This window comes from Electrophorus electricus, chromosome 9 (assembly GCF_013358815.1).
Source record: "Electrophorus electricus isolate fEleEle1 chromosome 9, fEleEle1.pri, whole genome shotgun sequence".
NCBI lineage: Eukaryota > Metazoa > Chordata > Actinopteri > Gymnotiformes > Gymnotidae > Electrophorus > Electrophorus electricus.
In genome coordinates this window covers 5539595-5555000 of record NC_049543.1, presented here as the reverse complement: position 1 = coordinate 5555000, position 15406 = coordinate 5539595, and the positions used below count along the sequence as shown (strand labels likewise).

The following is a 15406-nucleotide window of genomic DNA, read 5'->3' as shown; positions in this document are numbered from 1 at the left end:
GTCTGCGTGGCGACGGAACAGTGTGTTTGTTTCTGTCTGCTGTATTATTTATTAAAGTGTCACATGGTTTAGGGTTTACATCATCTACTCCCAAAAGAGAGCGGTAATCGTTAACTCTTGAAGTCCCCTCACTCTAATCTGCCTTTTGTCATACCCACAGCGTCGAGGACGGGCCGTTCCTGAGCAAATCATCCCCATCTTGAAATGTGTGATTAAAGCACATAGAACGAAAATTGCATTGAAATTTAATTGTAAATCAGATACGTGCATAACGACACTGGTGACGCTATCGTCTGAAGAGAAGACAAAAGCGTTGCCTACACAGTAAACACTGTTTTGGTGATGTTGTTGTGCGCCACGCGGAACCATTTAAACTAAAATGCTTAATCCAGACGAGTCGTATTGGCGGTAGGACCTAGGTATGTTTTGATGGACACCACAAAAGATACAGTTGAAGGACCGCCGTTAGACTTCGATCAGAAAAACAAATAATGAAAGCTATTTAATTTCGATGGAGGAGGACGAGCTTTTGGCCTTTCGAGAACAGTGGAAAGAGGAGTTAGAAAAAAAGACTGAGCAGCACCGCAATGTTTCTAGTGACGTCGGCGCTCAGCTAAAAAAGAACAACAAATGTGGGTATTTCGGGCATTCCAACATAACGAATGCGAATGACCAACAAATATGTGGTCGTAATGTTGTCTCTGGAAAGAAACACATTCGGGACAGTGTGAAGGACCAACCGCAGTACGTGTCCATCGCAGCGGGTTTGCTGGGTGGAAGGACGAGTCCCTTACTGGACAGAATCGAGGAGGAGAGGGCGCGTCGGAAGCGGAGACTCCACTGCGAGGAGGACGAGTCTAACGGCGCAGCGCCTCGGAGAATAATCAGCCCGGGTGTTAAGCTGATCGACCAGTTTATTCAGGATTTGGTAAAGCTAGGTTACGACTTAGTTTCCATGCTTTTAACAATACATAAATAAATAAACGTGTGTCAAATTTGAACATTGACGCGTCATTTTAACCTGTTTAGAATGAAATCAATGACATCCCTTTCTTTGATGTGGAGTTGCCCTACGAACTAGCGCTGAAGATTTTCCAGTTCCTGAGTAAACGTGATCTAGGACGATGTGCTCAAGTAAGTTAGGGACAGTTGTTTTTTTGACTGACAAGATCACCTTCAGTTGCTAATCTGTAACTCTGCTGCTGAAAAGTGAAGTTAAAGTATGCGTGTGTAAAATGTTAGTGGCTACTGTTTTCTCTTCTCTGTCGCAGGTGAGTAAGTCTTGGAGAGTGTTGGCAGAGGACGAGGTCCTGTGGTACAGACTGTGCCTGAAAGACGGGCATTATAGCGGGGCGAGTGTCTCTGACTCCCCCTGCTGGAAGAGCACCCTCAGAGACTGCTGCACCACAGAGAAGATAGTAAAATACAACTGGAAGGTAAGTGGCAAAAACAGCTATATCATATCCCCCAAAATACCTCACTACTGCAGAGCAGCTGATCGGATCCGACAGATTTCGCCATGAGCGTGAGTTGTCAAGCCAGTAAGAGTTTTTGTTTCAACTAAAGTCGACAGTCCATTTACTTAAATAAGCAATGTTTGCAGGAACACTATATATTGCTGTCTGTCTGTCCATTCTGTTCCCTACAGAATAGAGTTGGGTCAATTAGCCATCTGCAGTATGAGTTAGGAAAAGTGCTGTGTGATGTCAACTCCTGCGATAGACTCGTTATTGCTGGGTAAGCATTATAACATACACTGGACATGCATGTGAGTAAAGTGGAAACCTGTTTTGCATGTGCTTCCTGTAATCAAACCCTCTGAACTGCAATTTATTATTTTTTTAAAATCACTGTGCTCACAGGTACGTGAAGCAAAACTGTAGCACAGGCCCACAATAGTTTGTAATGAACTTTACTGGGGTCGTTGTACCTTAACGGATAAGAATGAAAATCTGCTGCCTGGAGGTTCTTTGCGGCTATTGTAACTATTATCATTTGAAAACACTTTAACAATGGAGAGTTGAGATCAGTGTGTGGAAGCTTCCCCCAGTACTGAAAGCAGAATGCTTTTTCTCTCTAGCTATACCTCAGGTGACGTGCGACTGTGGGACACACTCCATTGGGACTCAGGTGCTTCATACCTACGACCTGCCCACACCATCAGAGATGAGAGCCCACCACCTCATGTCAGTTTTGTACGAGTCATTGAGGCAGTGGCCTGCGCAGCATATGAGAACGGTGAAAGGCATTTTTTTTTGTACTGTATTTACTAAATATTCGCAATTATTGATTTATTACTCTCGTCAGTTTACGAGTTTACTTGATCGAAGCATGTCTGGATGTTTGCATGTATCTGGCCCTGGTCTGGGTGTGTAGGCTGCGTGGATGTTTGGAGCACGGAATCTGGCCTCGAAGCTGTTCATCATTATCAGCACCTCCAGCGGGTCTGTGCCCTAGACCTCGGTGCTGACGGCCCAGTCTTAGCCTCCGCATCTGGGTCAGAAGTGCGAGTGGATTCCCCAGATGATCAGGGTTACTGGAGGACAAGGTGCCTCACCCGTCTAGCTAAACCTGTAAGTGTCTTCCCTGAGGAGTCCATAGTGGCACCAAGAAATAAAGAAACTCAAAGCAGCAGAAATCGCTACCCTACCCAGTTCTTAAAAGAGGGGATCTTTTTGGGGAACTGAGCAGTGTAATGTTTTCTACTGCTTTTAGTGAAATTGAATTCTAAGGAACTGGATGGTCTTTTTATAAATTTAGCCTAGCTTTTAGCGCGAGTGTAAATTAATTTCAATTACTAAAAAGATGACAAACAATACATTGTAATTTAATTAAAATTTTTAAATAAAATGATATTTGATTTAATGTTAATTAAATCAATTTATTTATTTAATTAATTTAAAGCTAATACTATTTAGAGCAATTGATTTAGTCAATACACTGTTCAGTTACATTTAGTTATTTCCACCTGTTAGGTGGATGGGGTGTTGGTGGTCCCAGGGAAGCGTGAGTTGCCACTGGTTTCGGTGTGGGCTGGGGAGAGCGTTTATCTCCTGGATTCGAGTCGGAGCGGAATAGAAGAAGAGGAAGAAGATGAAGGAGCCAGGTTGCTGCACTCTGTGTACGGCCACCCTGTCACGTGCCTGGACGTGATGGCCTGCAGGGCCGCCCTGGGTGTCAAGAGCAGCGGCTGGGGCATGAATGATGGGGGCAACAAGGTGGGTTGGCATACACGCACACAGTGGTGCTCTTCATTGGCAGAACCACACAGACAGGGCTAGTGCCATGTAGCCTTTCTGTGTTGTAGTGTTTATGGGGGGCTTTGGTCAAGATTTTTTTTCTTATATTCTCTTGTACGTTTTCCTAGATGATCATTTACATACTGATATTAAACGGCCAATAGGATCCATGAAATGAGCTGGACGGCTCGTTGTCTAATAGATCGCATCCAAGAAACAGAAGGTGTTTAGTTTTAACTAAAAATATATATATATTTTTTTTCCAGATGAATTTACATTCTAGAATTGTGTGTATGTTTAGTGCGTCAGTGATAATTCTGAATTCAGTTGTTTTGCAGAGCTAAGATTCTTCTGTCTGTGTGTATAGCCATATTAGAGTAGGTTTATTGTGCAGTGCAGGTGTGTATATATGCATTCCCAGGATGCCATAAATAAACAGTTTGATGTTCTGTGAGATTTGGCCTCTCTTATAGGAACTTTTACCCAATTAGCCCAAACTTTGGTCCACGATGCTTCTCCTCTGAGGCGTCTGTTTGTTTTTAGTTTTAGCTACAGCAACAGAAAGCTTTACTTATTGCATGCAAGAACAAGACACATTTGAGACTTTGGGCTTTGAGACTGCACTTAAGTAACGTTGTCATCATGGCATTTGTGTTGTTCACATTCGTGGTGTGTACTGCTTAAAATAAACCCATTTAATTCACCAGGGACCTTTCCACTAAGAAAATCCCCAGTGTGTTTTTATCTAGCTTTTAAAAATACCAGCAAAAATGTTTGGGGATCAGTGCCTGAGCTCAAGTGTACGTCTCGGAGGACCGAGCAGTACGCCTGGTGAAGAGAATAGCAGGGCGACTGTTGATAGTAATTAGATGAGTGGGTGATGGATGTGTACAGATGGTGCCCCTCTGTATTAGACGACAGCTTGGCACCGGTCCTCCGCTGACATCACCACCATTTAAGCGCTCTCATTAGTGCGACGGGCAGCAGAGGCACGGAGGACAGAGTGGCGCAAGTTTGAATGACGGGGCAATTTCTCACTGTCGCGTTCTTGCTGGCTGTGATGGGGGTGGGGATGGAGGGGGGGTATGTAGCCCTCATCCATTTTGCCTTGTCTCGCTCACTGAAACGGAGAGCGGTGTCTTTTAAAGCCTTTTCTTGCGGTGTCTTCTTCAACCAGTCCTATACATAGATAAGTATTTCTGTAATGTGAAAAAGTAGATAATTTATTGGTGGCACAGCTCTTGGGAGTTTTGGATCTATGCTTCATCACACTGGATTTGAAATGAAACGTGACTGAGGTTGAAGTACAGAGTGTGATTTGCATCTGTACTGGAATCACAGTCTGTAGATTGCGGGGGACCTTAACTCGTTGTTCAGCTGGCTGCATAGCTGGTTCCTGTACAGCTTTGTGCCACTGTGTTAATGGCTTGACTTTATAGGTGACATTTACATGTGGTCACTATCCTGATGTTTTCTGTCAACACAATGATCAAAGAAGTGTCAGCATTAGCAAAGTGGGAGCTCACAAGGCAGGCAGTCACAAGACGGGCAAATCAGAATGCATCAACTGGAGCCAAAGCAATAACTGTGCCAGAATGCACTGGTAGATTAAGATGTAAGAATTGGAGTACATACTGATGAACTTATACACTGCCTGGCCAAAAAAAAGGTCACCACCTGGATTTAACTAAGCAAATATGCAAGATCCTCCCATTGGATAATTACTACATGGGTGATTATGTTTCAGCTGGCAACAAGTTATTTAACCCTAACTGATGCAGTGAGTAACTTCTCATTTGTTAAACAACCAAGTCGAAAGACGCATCCTGTGGTCGTGGAAAAGATGTTAATCTGTTTCAGAAAGGTCAAATTATTGGCATGCATTAAGCAGAGAAAACATCTAAGGAGATTGCTGAAACTACTGAAATCAGGTTAAGAACTGTCCAACGCATTATTAAAAAGTGGAAGGACAGTGGGGAAACATCATCTTAGAGGAAGGAATGTGGTCGGAAAAAAAATCTTGAATGATCGCGATCGGCGATCACTTAAACGTGTGGTGATATCAAATCATAGAAAAACAACAGTAAAACTGAGGGATATGTTTAATAGTGAAAGTAAGAGCATTTCCACACGCACAATGTGAAGAGAACCCATGGGATTGGGACTAAACAGCTGTGTAGCCAGCCTTAAGAAAACCACTTGTCAGTGAGGCTAACCGACAAAAATGGCTTCAATTTGCTAGGGAGCATAAAGATTGGACTCTGGAGCAATGGAGGAAGGTCATGTGGTCTGATGAGTCCACATTTACCCTGTTCCAGAGTGATGGGCGCATCAGGATAAGAAGAGAGGCGGTGAGGCACCCATCATGCCTAGTGCCTACCAGTGGGGGTAGTACTATGATCTGGGGTTGCTGCAGTTAGTCAGATCTCGGTTCAGCAACATTATGTGCCAAAAGAATGAGGTCAGCTGACTACCTGAATATACTGAACGACCAGGTTATTCCATCAACGGATTTTTTCTTCCCTGATGGCCCGGGCATATTCCAAGATGACATTCCCAGGATTCATCAGGCTCAAATTGTGAAAGAGTGGTTCAGGGAGCATGAGACATCATTTTCACACATGGATTGGCCACCACAGAGTCCAGACCTGAACCCCATTGAGAATCTTTGGGATGTGCTGGAGAAGACTTTGCACAGTGGTCCAAATCTCCCATCATCAATACAAGATCTTGGGGGAAAAAATTAATGCAACTCTGGATAGAAATAAATGTTGTGACATTGCAGAAGCTTGTGGAAATTATGCCACAGCTAATGCGTGCCGTAATCAAAGCTAAAGGCAGTCTAACGAAATATTAAGAGTGTGTGACCTTTTTTTTTTTGGCCAGGCAGTGTATTAGCAAAGAAATTGCCTTACTATGAAAGACCCCTGGAGTGATTAGCTAAATTAATGCTTTCAGTCAGCAAGAAAACCATTTTATAAACAATTCAAGAACACACTTGATAAAGTAGATGTGTCAAAGAGCACTATGAAGACAGCAATGCACCCTGCATGACCTCCATATCACAGTTTATTTAAAGGTACACTGGAAACTCTTTGGTTCCTTGTACAGTCTTATGAGCAGATGAGACTACAGATTACCCAGTACCAATGTGATGGAACAATGAAGGTGTGAAGGAGTGGAAAGAGAACTGCTCCTGGTTCTGTCTGTTAAACATAGTGACCTAAACATGTCTAGCTCCCAGTGGAAGTTTTCATTACTACCTGAAAGAGCCCCATAAGTGAAGATATTAAGAATCTGATACAATCAAGCACTAAACCTGTCAGTTTATTAAAGATTATGGTCCACTGAAATGGGGTTACTATGTACAAGAGGGCCTACGATTGGGTCACCGAATATTTACCCCCCCCCCCCAAAAAATCCGATTGTCCAGATACTTTTGAATTGATCTGGATCTTCATACATTTTGTAACTTCTCCTTACAGAGACACCTCAATATTAAAAGCGTAAATATTGAAGACGGGTTGAAATCACTGTTCCAGAGAGCGAGCAGGGTGGAAGGTAACAGGGCTTCAGGTTCCTGCCCGTCGACACAACTAGCTGCAACACGACAGCGAGGGATTGCACTGTCACTCAAACTTCCCATTTTCTCTCCTTTCACAAAAATGTTGCGCAATCCAATTACGTGGACTTAACTCTACACGCCCACTCGAGGCCCCGTGGTACCTGAATCAGATTTGACCGGAACTCCCATCTTTCTAGATGCACCTGAACTTCACGGTACAGTGTCGTCGTCGCTCTTTTAAATCGGCATCGGCCCCCCGCGCTAACCTTTCTCTTGCTGTTCCGCAGATCGCTCCGTTTTGCCAATTCATGATTAGCGCCGTTTCTGCCTGCGTGCCGTTGTCATGTCTGTCGGCGTCGCCTCGCGTTGACGGCGCGCTCATACTGCGAGGGGGAAGTCAGAGTTGCCAGCACACACACTGGTAATTCCGAGGTGTTTCTGTCTTCCTTAATGAGCAGGCATATGCCTCATTAAAACTTGTTAAGGAAAGGAAGACGGCATCCAGAGTTCATGCGGCTGTGGGGAAGGAGAGCCGCGGCGCTTCACGTCTCTGCGCCGTTATGCGTGCCTTCATCAGGGCGTCTGCTAACACGTATCAATTTGGGTTTTTTTGGGGGGCGAGGGTGTTGTTAATTTAGTAGAGCGCAAGTAATCTTGTGATTCTTTTGAGGTTTGGATGTGTGTTTTAGTTTGTTTTGTCCTTTGTCTCTGTGTCTCCTGGCAGGTGTTCTTGCCTGTCTGGAGGATTTTTATTTTTATTTTTTTAAACCTTCTTTTTTTCTTATCATCTTTGGCTTTCAGCTGGACTGGAGGTTTGGTGTGTGTGTGTGTGTGTGCGCGTGTGTGTGCGCGCGCGTGCGCACGTGCGTGCCACACGCGCGCACAGCGCACAGCTCACGCTGGCACACCCAGAGGTGCCACTTTCACATTTAGCAGACAGTCTGTCTGGTGAAAACGCTGTGCCGCATTGCACCTTTAGGTGCTGAAACGGAGAGATTTTGAGCCGTGCCTCCTGGGATCTGGGCTAAAGCTCATTACCGGTTCCCTCGGTTTCCTCCTCAGAACCCCTGTCAGACTCTCAAGAAAGAGGCAAAAGACAGGAGCAGTGACCGCTGAGCTTATTATACATTTAAAGCCGTGTCTCCAAAGCAAATTAATTACAATGACACAAGGCAATATTGCTAAATGAATAAATGCTTTGAAAACACGGCTCATACCTCTGCCTTTTTTTCAGGGAATAAATAAATAATCGAGATTGCTTATTAACGAAGCTGTTTAATTATTTATGCATCCATCTATCAAACTTAAATTGCTTACTCTATTCTTCCTGGACATTGGCGCACATGCAAAAAAATCTCTTATTTTTGATTCCACTCTTGAAAAACACAGTTGTGAGAGGTAGATTCTTTTAACTCAAAAATATCACAAAACTCACACATCCTGTCTTTTAGTGAACCAGGAATGGTCATTCATGCCCTCAGCTCACCTCTCATCGAATACTGCAGTTCTTGCCTGCACCTGTACTGGCTACCAGTTAGTTTTGTCACATTACCAAAACTGACTTTGATATGGCTGCTTAAATATCTCGATACTGAGAATGAAATGACACCACGACCAGCGCCCAAAAACGAGGAAACGTAATGGAATAATAGCGGAACAAATATGCCACTTAAAATTCCTTTTATTAATCATAAATATTTAGAAAGTATTTAGGAATTGTCAATGCAAGGCCATGGAGGATCTTTTATTATCCAGTGCAAATATTGCTGTATAACATGCTTAACTAGCTATTTTTTGGTTAAGAGTTTTAAACTGATTTTTTTTTTTTTTTGGTTATTTTTAAAGAAATGAAAGCCATTGCAGGCACATTAATGACCGAAAGATGACATGAAAAAGTAATTTTATTACTTTATTAAAAAAAAATTACATGCCATCACAGACCTATGGTGAGCATCTGTGCGTCGATGATGCAGCCTATAGATGTACTGATCTGTCCGTTAATAACGCAGCCTATAGATGCACTGATCTGTGTTGGCTATCAAATTAAGCAGAGCGGGAACATGTTTCATTTTGTTTTATTTAATACAACAAAATGTATTCAAAATAAATACATGTTGTCACATCTGCTGAGCTATTGAACAGTTTTGAACAAAAACAGTTCATCTCATTTCTGCTTACTATTTTAATACTCAGTAAAACTGTAGTTTCTGTGCTGTAAAGCGTTTCTTAGCCTGTTTACATTCTCAGGCATCTGAGTCCTTTTAAAGATCATGCTTACAATCTGCTGTTTTGTCTCGGGTTCGTTCTGGCCCATCATCAGTTGCTCCGTGTTCTCTATTGTTTCTCGGTTTGATTAGTTTATTCTCCCAGCGTATGCTCCTACTCAGATTAGTGGAGTTTATTGTGCACTTTTGAGTCTTTGCTAGTAGCTGCTTTTAGATATCTTGGATATCTATACATTATTCAGCTGATCAAACTATACAGCGCTTCGGCCGCCCGCTGTCTTTTAAATGCGCTGTATGTTTCTGTTGTTATCTGTTTGTGTGCCAAACAGAGTAAGCTGGTTTCTCTTTCTTTTTTCCTCACAAGGACAAAATCCAGTGGGCGGTAATTTTCACATCCTGTCTGAGGTTTTTGGCTTGCTGGAGCGCAGATCACAATTAAGAGCGTCTGGCCAGGGCCGCTGCCACTGCACGGCTGGCACCCTCTCAGACCTTACATCATGCCTGTCCCGCTCTTCCCCACTCTTTTGTTTGATTTCTTTATCTGCCGCTTCAGTTATTCATGTCCAATTTGTCCACTCTCTTCTCTTTTCCTCTGCAAAGTGTTTAGATGGTGGCTGCAACCACCGATTTGCCAATTACTTAGCAGCCACTGAAGACTGCTTTACAGGGCATTGAAACTGGCTGACAGCAGCAGGTTTGTTATATTAAATGGACCATATTAACATTTTTAAAAATTACATTTCTTTTTTAAAGGCTTTTTTTTGGCAGTTAGCTGCCCAGTGTCAGTCAGCTAGTTCTCATTTAGTTCACGTGCCATAGCAACACAGAGGCTTGCGCCTGTCTTGCTGCAAAGTATTTGTAGTCTGCCGTCATATGTTTCTGAAGCGCTGGCTGGACGGCATCACAGTGAAATACAATAATTTACATTTATGGCATTTAGCTGACACTTTTATCCAAAGCGACTTACAATTATGACTGAGTACAACTTGAGGGTTAAGGGCTTTGCTCAGGGGCCCAACAGTGGCAGCTTGGCAGTGGTGGGGCTTGAACCAGCAACCTTCCGATTACAAGTACCTTAACCACTTATCTACCACTACCCAATAAAGTTTAATATTGAACATATATGGAAAATCTAAAGGTATAACCAGCAGAAATACAATTACCTTGTTTTGCTGTTGACTAAAGTCCTTTTAAAATGACAAACGCAGTGAGGGTTTTCTTCTCTTTCTCTGATAATTTTGCTAATGCATTTGGTTTTCCTAATGAGTGACACCAAATAATGTTGCTAATACAACTAAGAACTACATAACTCGGACCCAAATGATTGCAAACCACACACCTGCAAATGTATGTTGTCTAGCTACAGGTCTAAGGCTGTGAGAATGATGTCACTGCTGTGTGCACTGCTGGAGGACTGGATTACTTTCAGTGAGTTGCAAGGAATGGGGTTTGCCCTAGCACTGTTATGTTTAATGGGCGGGGTTTGTCTGACCACCTTCAGAAGTAACGGGTGAGGTTTGTACAGGATTGATTAATAGTAATGGGTGGAGTTGGTTGGAGCTTTATTAGTTGTAGTGGTTGAGTTTGAATGGGGGTTTGACTGAGCTCATTGGCCAGCCTGTCCAGATGTCATATGGATGGAAAAGTGGTGTTGCTGATTTTTTATTTAGTATTTTTTTTACTACTTACTTTGAAAGTTTGAAAGTCATTGGGTTGCAAATCTAGAATGTGTAAGTGGAGTTCAGGTCTCTGTTGAGAGAGACACGTCAATTGTCAGCGTTGGACATAAGTGTGGAGATGGTGGAGCAGGAGCAGGTGTTGGCGTTGGAGGGCTGCCAATGCCAGAGTGTGTGTCTCCACTTTAACATCTCTCTCTTTCTCCTGCTCTCTCTCACTCTTTCTCTCCTCTTTCTCTCCCTTGCACCCTAACTTTCTCACACTCTTTCTGTCGCAATCTTTGTCTTTTTCTCTTGTTCTTTTTCTTTCCCTGAGTGTGCGAGAGATATTTCTCACAGGCTGTCCCTCCCTGTCTTCAGGTTCAGGTGTACAGCCTTGAGACTCGCCAGGCTGAGCTGGGGTTGGGGAACTCGCCGGGAGACTTCACCTGCATCAACCTGAGAGATGCCCCTCCACACCTGCTGGTGTGTGGGAACAAAGACAGACGGTAAAACACACACACACACACATTACACACGACACAAATAATGTCTCTCACTCGCTCTCCCACACAGCAGACACACTTCCGTCATCTGTCTGGCAGCATACAAACCTCTAGTGTGCGAGTCTCAAAAAAGGCAAGTTTAAGGAAACAGGAGGAGGCTCTTACCTTTTATTACAATATAGATTATCTATCATAATACCCTTAATCAATTATGCCAAGTTGAATTTATTGTGTTTCTTATATCATTGTTTGCTGTTCTCTGCTATTGACATGTAGATTGATATGAAGCTGTCTTGCACAGAAGTGGAAATGGATTGATAGAAGACATATAAATCTAAATTTAATGTTATCTAAATACATATAAATTTGTAAGTGTGTGTGTGTATGTGTGTGTGTATATGTGTGTGTATATATATATATATATATATATATATATATATATATATATATATATATATATATATATATAGTGTGTGTGTATGTAAATATACAGTTAAATATTTTTTAAATCCCTCAGTTCAAGACCTTGAAGAGCTTCCATTTTGACTCTTTGTAGTCTTTTCGAATCACTCCGCAGAAAAAAAGCTTAAAAAGGCACAGCTACTTATCATAGAGGAGGCAGAGTGCAGGGAGAGCCCTCCAGTGAAAGAGAAGGTGTTATTATCTGCACCTCATCACCTGGGGGCATTGATTCAGTAGCCAAAGAGCCACGGCTGGAGAGGAGAGGCTGTTCATCTGTCCTGCGTCCAAAACGCGGACCCTTTACACATCTGCAGCCTGCCTCTTAGAGTAAGTGTTACTCTGCCAAATAGAGAGCCTTTCAGTCACACTTGTGGCTGACAGTGGGAGCAATATTTGGCAAGCGAGGAAATGCATTGGCGGGGCCTTTGTAGATAAACTCCTGCTGGGTTTTCACTCGGGCACTAAGTAGACAGCCAAGAGTGAGGGCCTTGTGTCGCAGGGCCCAGCTGTGGCCTCTTTTTAAGCGCCCCATCCTTACTGCCCCCCCACACCCATCTGTGCTGGTGAAAGAGGAGGAGACTCTTACCTTTTGTCTGTCTCTGTGATAGCACGGCGAAACAAAACGCTTCTCTTGAGTGCCAATGCGGAGGAGTCGCGTCGGACTTGTCTGAATTGTCTCTGGGCGAATCCCCAAATCCACACGGGGAAAAAGGAAGGAGTAGGTCTGAGTGGCCATTAGAGTGGCCAAAGGCCAGGCCCTAATGTCTCCCTTTCCTTCTCTCCAATTAATCGGAGAGAGGGAGGGAGGGAGGGAGAGAGAGAGAGAGAGAGAGAGGGAGGGAGGGAGGAAGAGAGAGAGGGAGAGAGAGAGAGAGGGATTGTAATCAGCCTCAAATCTGACTAAAAAGGAAGACTCTGTGTTCAATGGAGAGAGAGAGGTGTTGTGTTTTAGATTCTCTGCTGGCAGAAGGACTGAGACAGAGAATAAACAGGGAATGCTGCTCTCTACGCTCTTTGCAGGAATAATGTAGCACATGGGTGAACATCATCCCTGAGCTCCTAATCTCCATACATGGTTGTTAGTGTGTTATGTTGTTTTTGGTCCGAGTTGTTGGCACAGGAACTTCTGGAAAACCATATTTCTGATTAATTGAAAGAAATGTGTTCCTTGACAGCCCATGGAAATGATCTCATGTTCCAACATGAGATTAATGATAGTTAGAAGCTGCCAGTAACTGTGTTCCATGCCTTTGCAAGAGAGAGCATCTCAATGAATTTAGACAGAATCCCACAAAACCATGTCCACACATTGTTTGGAATCTAGTGCATTTAAATCTACTTAGCTATGCATGAATAACTTTGTATCTTTAAAAATCGAATGAAGCCCTTCCCTGTCTAAGCATAATTAGATTTTGGTGATTAGGAACACGACCACATGCAGTCATCTCTTGGCTGCCTTCAATACTATTAAGAAACAGCGGCACAGATGGTTTCAAAATCCTTTGTGCCTTTTTTTTTTTTTTTGGCCACTTACTATGTTTTCTTCGGACTCTCCGCCAATGTTTGATCATCACAAAGCCGTACATCGCTGGTTGCAGACCCGGAGGGGGTGGCTTATTAGTTGCTATGAAGGTTAGAAATGAACTAAGTTGGAAATGAAATTATAGTGAAAAATAAAATTACATTTGACATCCGTCCATCTCTAATATTCTCTGGTGCTTTTGTTTACCCGTTCTCAGGGTCCGAGTGTTTGACCTGCGTTCTGGCACCTCAGTGGTCTCCCTGTATGCCCATCACCTGGGAGTAACCACGGTGCAGGCGGATGACTGGAAGATCGTAAGCGGCGGTGGCGAGGGATTGGTCAGTGTGTGGGAAATGAGGATGGGGGCGAAGCTCTGGGAAATGCACAACAGGTGAGAGACTCCTCTAACAAGCCAACCCGATCTAACACGAAATTCTTTATAGCCGAAGACCAAAGAATGAATCGAGCCAGCAAGCGGCGCTTTGTTGCCCTTGACATTATGGAGCAACGTGGGGACTGTGAAAAACGCACAAATAAAACGGACTAGTTAGCGCTCACGTCTCGCTCCGCGACAGACATGGGCAGTGGCTTGATGCGGCTCTTGGCATCACATCGGGGAAGGGCATATGTTAGACCTTCAGGGGTCCCTCAAGGCAAATGGCATGTGTTAGGCTTTGGCTTTGACGAGCAGTGGGGTGATGGTGGAGCTGGGGGTGGGGTGTGTGTGTGATTGTGGTTAGTATGACAAAATAAAGCCAGTTACCACAACCCATCTAGCTGTTATTGGGAAGGAGTCATGTGGTTACCTCACTCAGTACCGCATTTGTTACCTCAGTCAGCGCTGAATATGCCGACTGTGCTTGGATTTGGCTGTTGATCAGAAGCCTGGTGCTGCATGATGCGGGTCTGATGTGTGCACGCCTGTGTGTGTGTGTGTGTGTGTGTGGCAGGCACCCTGTCCGTCACGTGCGGTTCGACGCCAGCTCCCTGGTGACGGCCAACATCCCTGATGAGAAGAGCCCGCGTGGTGCCTGCATCACCGATGACGACCTCACTGCTCACCGCAGGTACTGAGGAGAGGTTGGCAGTTTGGGCATGGCAAGCAGCTGCAGCTCGTGCTGCTGTCTGAGCATCCCGGCGGGGGGTTGGCGCCACGCTCCGCACACTTCCTTTAGAAGAATATTCTGCACATGCTAATGGTTCCAGAACAGCAGGCATTGTTTTGCATAATGTAATTGGACTTCGTCCAGGAATTAGGACAGAAATGTGTCAAGTACAGGAGATTTTTTTTTTCCCCAGATGAAATCCAGCACACCTGATTCCATTAGACAGTTGCCAGTTGAGGTGATTGCGTTTCTGCTGTCCTAAAGCAAAATCTACCCAGCATTCAGATTTATGCAGACATTATGGAGCATCCGTAGACTTTTCCTCGAAAAGCTCCCATAGCTCCGACGCTCATCACTCTGCATTGCTGTTCTTTTTCTAGACACCGGGGGGCGATCTGCTTCTATGATTTCTCTGCAGACTCGTCTGCCCAGGATCGCGTTCTGCCCATCTGTAGGTCCAGCTACTCCGAGACGAGCGGTTATAACTACAATATCGGCCTGGCTGTCCCTTACGACGCGCTCACCGAGCCCCAGACCTCTGGCCTCTGACCTACAATGTATCGGGACAAGCACACAGAGTCAGTGACACTGAGTGGGAGCTGCTTACGCTACTATAAAAGGAACTGCACAGTGGGCCCCAAATTAACTTGGTGGCAGCACTGCACATGAAAGGATCTCTTGAGGCTTTTAAAATGCATATCTGGCATATTTTTCAGTTGATTAGATATTGATTTTATTTTTGAATTGACTCTAGCCCCTCACAGGACATTGCGATCTTTGAATTGTTTTATGCAATTTACTGGTTTACTTTTTCTAAGTATCAGACTAATTGCTAAAAGGTTTCCAATTACATCTATTTGTATTCAAGAGCTTTATTATTGCAACATGTAAATGTTCATTCAATGGCATGTACATATGATTTCACTGGAAAGAAAAATAGAATTTAGTGAAATGTCTTTTTACAAATCTAAAAGGCAGGAGTGTTAAGTGTTTATTTTGATAATGCTCTTGTGTAGTTATAACATGTCCTGCAGCTCTGGGGAAGGTTGTTTGTTGTCCACTGGCCAACATGAGAGTACATGAGAGGTGTGGGAGTCTGTTCTTTTTGGGACTAGAGCCACTCTGA

General features: G+C 43.8%; 1 protein-coding gene and 1 long non-coding RNA gene across 2 annotated transcripts in view; one reads left to right on the top strand and one right to left on the bottom strand.

The window, feature by feature from the left end:
- LOC113577780 overlaps positions 1-31 on the bottom strand; it is a 2031-nt gene extending 2000 nt beyond the window's left edge. The window contains exon 1 of the long non-coding RNA XR_003410672.2: positions 1-31. This exon is cut by the window's left edge and continues 356 nt beyond it. This is a non-coding gene — a long non-coding RNA (uncharacterized LOC113577780).
- Positions 32-408: 377 nt separating this feature from the next.
- fbxw8 (F-box and WD repeat domain containing 8) lies at positions 409-15365 on the top strand. The gene is made up of 11 exons (XM_027010637.2): positions 409-928; positions 1030-1134; positions 1272-1436; positions 1649-1737; positions 2081-2238; positions 2377-2573; positions 2976-3218; positions 11066-11193; positions 13392-13565; positions 14125-14241; positions 14661-15365. The coding sequence occupies exons 1-11, from the start codon at positions 512-514 to the stop codon at positions 14827-14829; spliced, it is 1962 nt and encodes a 653-aa protein (XP_026866438.2). The 5' UTR covers positions 409-511; the 3' UTR covers positions 14830-15365.
- Positions 15366-15406: the final 41 nt, after the last annotated feature.

Bases quoted from the DNA above. Each gene is read 5' to 3' on its own strand.
- fbxw8 (XM_027010637.2), top strand. From the start codon at position 512: ATGGAGGAGGACGAGCTTTTGGCCTTTCGAGAACAGTGGAAAGAGGAG. The intron at 2,574-2,975 runs GTAAGTGTCTTC...TCCACCTGTTAG, and splicing joins TCACCCGTCTAGCTAAACCT to GTGGATGGGGTGTTGGTGGT. The intron at 13,566-14,124 runs GTGAGAGACTCC...TGTGTGTGGCAG, and splicing joins CTCTGGGAAATGCACAACAG to GCACCCTGTCCGTCACGTGC.